At 39.2% G+C, this 5,578-nt stretch overlaps 1 protein-coding gene across 1 annotated transcript; it reads left to right on the top strand.

Annotated features, from left to right (window-relative positions):
* Window positions 1–6: 6 nt before the first annotated feature.
* On the top strand, window positions 7–5,569 carry LOC100546347 (RNA-binding protein Nova-1-like). The gene is made up of 3 exons (XM_010711580.3): window positions 7–205; window positions 2,017–2,160; window positions 4,819–5,569. The coding sequence occupies exons 1-3, from the start codon at window positions 70–72 to the stop codon at window positions 4,854–4,856; spliced, it is 318 nt and encodes a 105-aa protein (XP_010709882.1). The 5' UTR covers window positions 7–69; the 3' UTR covers window positions 4,857–5,569.
* The last annotated feature ends 9 nt before the right edge of the window (window positions 5,570–5,578 follow it).

The following is a 5,578-nucleotide window of genomic DNA, read 5'->3' as shown; positions in this document are numbered from 1 at the left end:
CTCCCCCTTCCCTCCCTGCCCCCCCAACACCGAAGGGAAGAGACAATTCTCCTCCGAGCAGCAGCAAACATGATGGCGGCAGCTCCCATCCAGCAGAACGGGACCCACACCGGGGTTCCCATAGACCTGGACCCGCCGGACTCCCGGAAAAGACCGCTGGAAGCCCCCCCCGAAGCGGGCAGCACCAAGAGGACCAACACGGGCGGTGGGTATCTCCTCTGCCGCCTCCCCCCGCCCGACCCACCCACCTCTCCCCCTTCCTTCCCTACCTGCCTGCCTCCCCCTCGCCCCCCCAAGCATTCCCATTTCTCTAACGTTATCATTCATCAAAATGGCGTCGCTTTTCGGCATCCACCGGGCTTTTGATTTAATGCCCACGCAGGGGCTACGCGGCCGCGACCCGGCGGCGGGGAGGCAGGCGTGCGGGGCTCCCCCCGCACCCTCCGCACAATTGGCTCCGATCAATGGCAGCCGGCTGGAAGGAGACAAACGCACTCTCTTCCCTTTGCATCCTTCGGGTCACAAGTTGCGTTTCAGCCTTGCCCTGCGTTTCCCTCTGCCTTGGCCTCGGTGCTATTGTCAGCCTGTGCACGGTGTTGTTTGGCTGCGGGGGGCGAGGGCTGGCTGATGCGGGGGGAGCCGGCTCTGCCGCGGGGACTCGGGAGCTATCAGCCCGCCCTACCCGGGGGAGATGAGTTATAACGGGACCGGCGTCTCCTCCGCTCGTTTGCACCAGAGTCGTCATAACAATGCACCGAGGCAGAGGTGAATTTATTTGCCCGATATTAAGACAGCAGGCTGGCTATATATAGTGCATCGTGCAGCCGACTGGATGAATATGGATGGGCACTATTGTCACACGCAAGCACTTAAGGCGCTTGTAGGTTTGAATGGGGAAAGTGAGGTGAACTCGGATCGCTCCTCTTGCTTAAAGGGGGGGAGGGAAAACCCAACAGTCACTTTGTAAAATAGATTCCATGGTAGAAATCTTGATGCTACAGCCAATGGGACATCTTTTTAATCACTGAGAGCCTAAGTCTGGGGAATCAACCAACCTTTATTGTCCTGTACTTTTTCAGAGCTGGTTACAGAAGGTTGTCAGACTTCAGTGTCGCTGACTTGGGATGAGAACACTGATAATTAATCAGTTGCTGGATCAGATTGGATTTTTTTTTTTTCCATTCATTGCATATGTATTTTTTACGGTTCTGGTTGTATGCTTTAATGCTAGTAGGGAGTAGAGGACTCGCATTGTCTATCTCATCACCTTTTAAGTGTATTTACAATATGTGACTTAGGCTTTTGAGTAACTGGGAAAGATTCTTAATGTCCTTTAATTAATGAGCTTAAAAGAGATCATTGTCCCTTAAGAACTGCTAAAGGAATACACCAGGATTACTTAGGCAAGTGATTCCATCCGCACCATGTTGAGTTGTTTTCTTGGCAGTAGCTAAGATGCTTGGAATAAAACCCCACATTTTGGGTGGGTTATTTGGTAGCAAGTAGTCGTTTTTCTCACTTAAGAAGAATGCATGCAATAGCTAATTGCTATTCTCATGTGTTTGCTAATGACAAACAAATAGCCCATCAGAATTTGCAATTCATTCCTTCTTAGTTTTGGCACTTCTTTTGCAGTATTTTCAAGCAAGGTTGTAGTTGTGACGAGGCACGTTTTTGTGCAGAGCTTCATTTTTTTTTTTTTAGGGGTCTAGTCATTTCTGTATGCTATGGTTACCAGCAGAAAAGCTGAAAAAATTCCACATTTGAAATAAAGTTAAAATTTTATTCTTTTACAGAATTAAGAAATGTATATGGATTCTTTATTTTGCTTGAAACAAAAGTGCGTATTTTGAAATGTCAGAGACATAGACCAAACGTCTTGCGAATGACGCAACTGGTTAGATATACATGCATGCATTACTGGATGAGGCTAAAGATATAACATCATTTGTGGGTCTGGGGGGGAGAGATCAAAGTTTATAAGTCATATTAACCATGCATATCTCAATTTTTCAGAGGATGGCCAATATTTTCTAAAGGTCCTCATACCTAGTTATGCTGCTGGATCTATAATTGGGAAGGGAGGACAGACAATTGTTCAGTTGCAGAAAGAGACTGGGGCCACCATCAAGCTGTCTAAATCCAAAGATTTTTACCCAGGTAGGTGCGAAAATTAGCTGATTATCTATGTTTAAATCCCATAGGTTGTATAAATGTGTCAGTATGTTTCATGTGTTGGCGCGTAAGCATCTAGTGCAGCGTGAAACGTTTATTTAAAAAGCATGCAACAAAGTGTAACAGTGAATATGATGTTCCATCTTACTTGATGTATGGAATGAAGTGGATAGATTATCATCTAGCAATCTAACTGCTTTACATATGTCTAAAAATGTTTTTAGTGTTGCTGAAAAAATATTTTCTGTTTGCTTTTTTGCTAGTTAAAAAAAAAAATTAGCTTTAAAGAACTAACTTGACAGCTGGCGTAAAAATAATTGTTCGTTTGAAGCTTTCAGACATTGCAATGACAATTAAGCTAGAATGAGTAAAATTGAGAGGCCTCCTCTTAAAGAATGGGCCATTTACTTTAAATCCATTATGTACCTTCTTTATGCCTCATTGCTTTGTTCACTGGCTCTGGAGTGAAGTAAAGAGGACAGGCGCTGCTCTTTAGATACTCTTTATATTATGTTTACCACGGTGGTGGAAGAAAACTCTACTATAAAAGGGAAACACTCAACAGTTAAAGAGCAAGTATTTCTCATAAATTGTATCTGCACACAAGAAGCAAGTTTTCAATATTAGTGTACGATAAGAAATAAATACCTTATTTAATATTTCTTCTTTTAAAAGTTCTGAAGAGGAGGTCTTGCATAACAGTATAAAACATTTTAGTTTCTGCAATTGGATAATTTTTTTTTCCTTAAGTTCAACAAATTAGCATTCTGTATTTGAATGTCATCTGGGGGAGTTGTTATAAATTGATGCAGATAACGTAAGTGATACTGGTTTTGGTGTTTTTATTCTGTTTTGATGATAATCTGGTGATTTAGAATTGATTAGATGTTACCGTATTTTCTTTGGAGAAATAAGAGCTACTTTTCATGTGGTCTAGTTTGACAAGATGAATTCTCTAAAACAATGAAGGCAATTGGTATGGGTGTAAATAGGACACTAACATATTAGCATTTATTTTCCCTGTCTTCTGAATTCTGTATGAAGAAGTGGGTAATTTCTTGTTAATGGAGATACTGTGGTCTTTTTATGATGATGAGTTTTGTTATGGACATTTTAATGCACCTGTTGTATATCTCCTTGTTGAATGAGATTTGTAATTCCTACAAGTCCAAGGTTAAAGTAATGCAGGTTGTTTTCTTCTGTTGAAACATACAGTTTATAAGCTGATACTATTGGTGTTTTTTTTTTCCAGTTTTTAAAATTTTTCATTGCCTTTTCAGAAAGTTAAATAATAATAATAATAATAAAAATAATTACTTTGAAAGGTGTGGTAGAGTGGGGGAGGTGGGGAATCAATGTAGAATTGTGGAAATTCTAGGAAGAAATAAAAAGATTCAAAAGAGCTTGATTGCAGAATTAATAGCATAATCTGCGTAAAGAGCTGCAATAGTAAATTAAATTCGCTGTCAATAGATGAAAATGAAATAGATTTTCTGCATTATACATGAGGTAGCATGAGATATGCAAGGACGTTACAGAAAATTGGTGTTTATGAAGTATATTTAAAATCCAAATTACAAGCCTTTTCATTTTACTACAGTTTATTTACACTCAGTTGGAAAGGATGCTCCAAAGATTAGATCTTTTGTTTAGTACTCCAGCAGAGTTCTTCTGTTTTTTGATTAAATCAGAATTACATATTATCTTGTGTTGCAAATCATAAAGATATATCAGGAGTAGCAGATAAACCTTTAAAAAAGTAGCTAAGTAGACACCAGTAAAAATTTTTGCGACAAATACATTCTCTTAATATCAGTAGTAGTAATAGTATAGACAACTAGGAAAGAGAGGCTTAAACTGTTTAACTGTAAAAAGTGCAAATGAAGTTCCAGTTTGGCTTCATACTTTCTGCTTTGGATTTGCAGCCAGATTATGTAGAAAGTGAGTGTTTTAAGGAAGCTGGTTAAGGTGTGGAATGGATCTGAGAAATGGACTCCAATGGGGCTATCTCTTATTGGTCTTTCTGTTTGCACTTGACCACGAGCCTGTGGAATTTTCAGAGATCCTGACATTCTGTAAGCTGATAACTTTTGGGTTTATTCCAGACCCTCAGACTCATATAGCATTAGGGAAAGGGAACCTTGTGGAATAGCTAATATAAAGATACAATTTATTTTTTGTATAATGTTTCTACGCGATTATTCTGGTTACTTAGCCTGTAATACTATGTGTGTGACTCAGAATGCGTTCAATGTGCATTTGAGTATGAAATGTTTACTCACTGTGAAACTTCTCATTTTTCCAAAAAGTTTTAGCACAGTCTGACTAAGTTGTTGTTTGGAAAGGAGGAAGTTGGTTATAATATGGAAGTCATGAGTAGTTTCTATGATCTAATAGTGTTCTTTCTTTTTGTGATGTAGGACTTCAGTATGCAGACTGATTTCTGTTAGAATTATTTTTGTGTATCAAAAAAATGACATAATTACTGAAGAATCATATGGCAGCTCTAATTGTAAGACATTGAAGGAAAAAAACCTAGCTTTTAACTGAACGTCCTAGTTCACAAAATAGGAAGCAGTACATAAATCCATTTTGACCAGAGTCTTATCTTTTTGAGTGCAAAACTTATTCTTCTCTTTTCAGGTTACCAGCTGACTTTCCGATTGTCTGAACTTCTGTAGTTTAAGTTTGTGCTTATCCCTGATTCTTTCAGTCCTGTCCCACTGGATTAGAAGAAACAAAATTAGACTGGCAAAAAATAGGCCCTACTTTTAAAGTAATGCTGGTAACTTTTGCAGAGAAGTATAGTGTATGTATTGACTGCTAAGTTTTGGTCCAAAATTTAAATACTGACATAGCCATTCTGCATGAATACTGATAAAGTGAGCTTCATAGAGAAAGTGGCCCTTTTGGTGACCTGTTCTGATTTATGGTTGTATTTTGAACAATATAAAGCAGCGTCAGTATTTTTGTTGCATTAAGCTCTCATTGTTTTCTGTTTCTCCATTCTAAATTATAGCAAGTGCTGGACTTGAGAACTCCTGTGGACATATGTATTTTTTCCATTGCGAATGCTGACGCGCTTGCATTCCCTCTTGCTTTCTCTCAGCCCTCACCCCCGCCCCCTTCAAGTCTCTCACTCACACACACACATGCACAAAATTATGTTACATTGCATCACGTTGTTTATCTTGCAACAGGATCTTGCCTGATCTGAACTTGATGCTTGAGTGAGTTTGAGCTCGGTCACTGTTTTTTAATTTATTGGAATATGAAGTCATATGTGTACTTAGATCATATTAAGAGCAGAGCTTAATAAAAACATAATTAAGTGGAGATAAGGTTTTACTGCCTTTAACAATAGAGGAGCTGTGTTGTTTTTAAAACAGATTTCTGATCAGTA

This window comes from Meleagris gallopavo, chromosome 5 (genome assembly GCF_000146605.3).
Source record: "Meleagris gallopavo isolate NT-WF06-2002-E0010 breed Aviagen turkey brand Nicholas breeding stock chromosome 5, Turkey_5.1, whole genome shotgun sequence".
NCBI classification, from domain to species: Eukaryota; Metazoa; Chordata; class Aves; order Galliformes; family Phasianidae; genus Meleagris; species Meleagris gallopavo.
The sequence above is the reverse complement of the archived record's forward strand: the minus strand, read 5'-3'. Positions and strand labels throughout refer to the sequence as shown.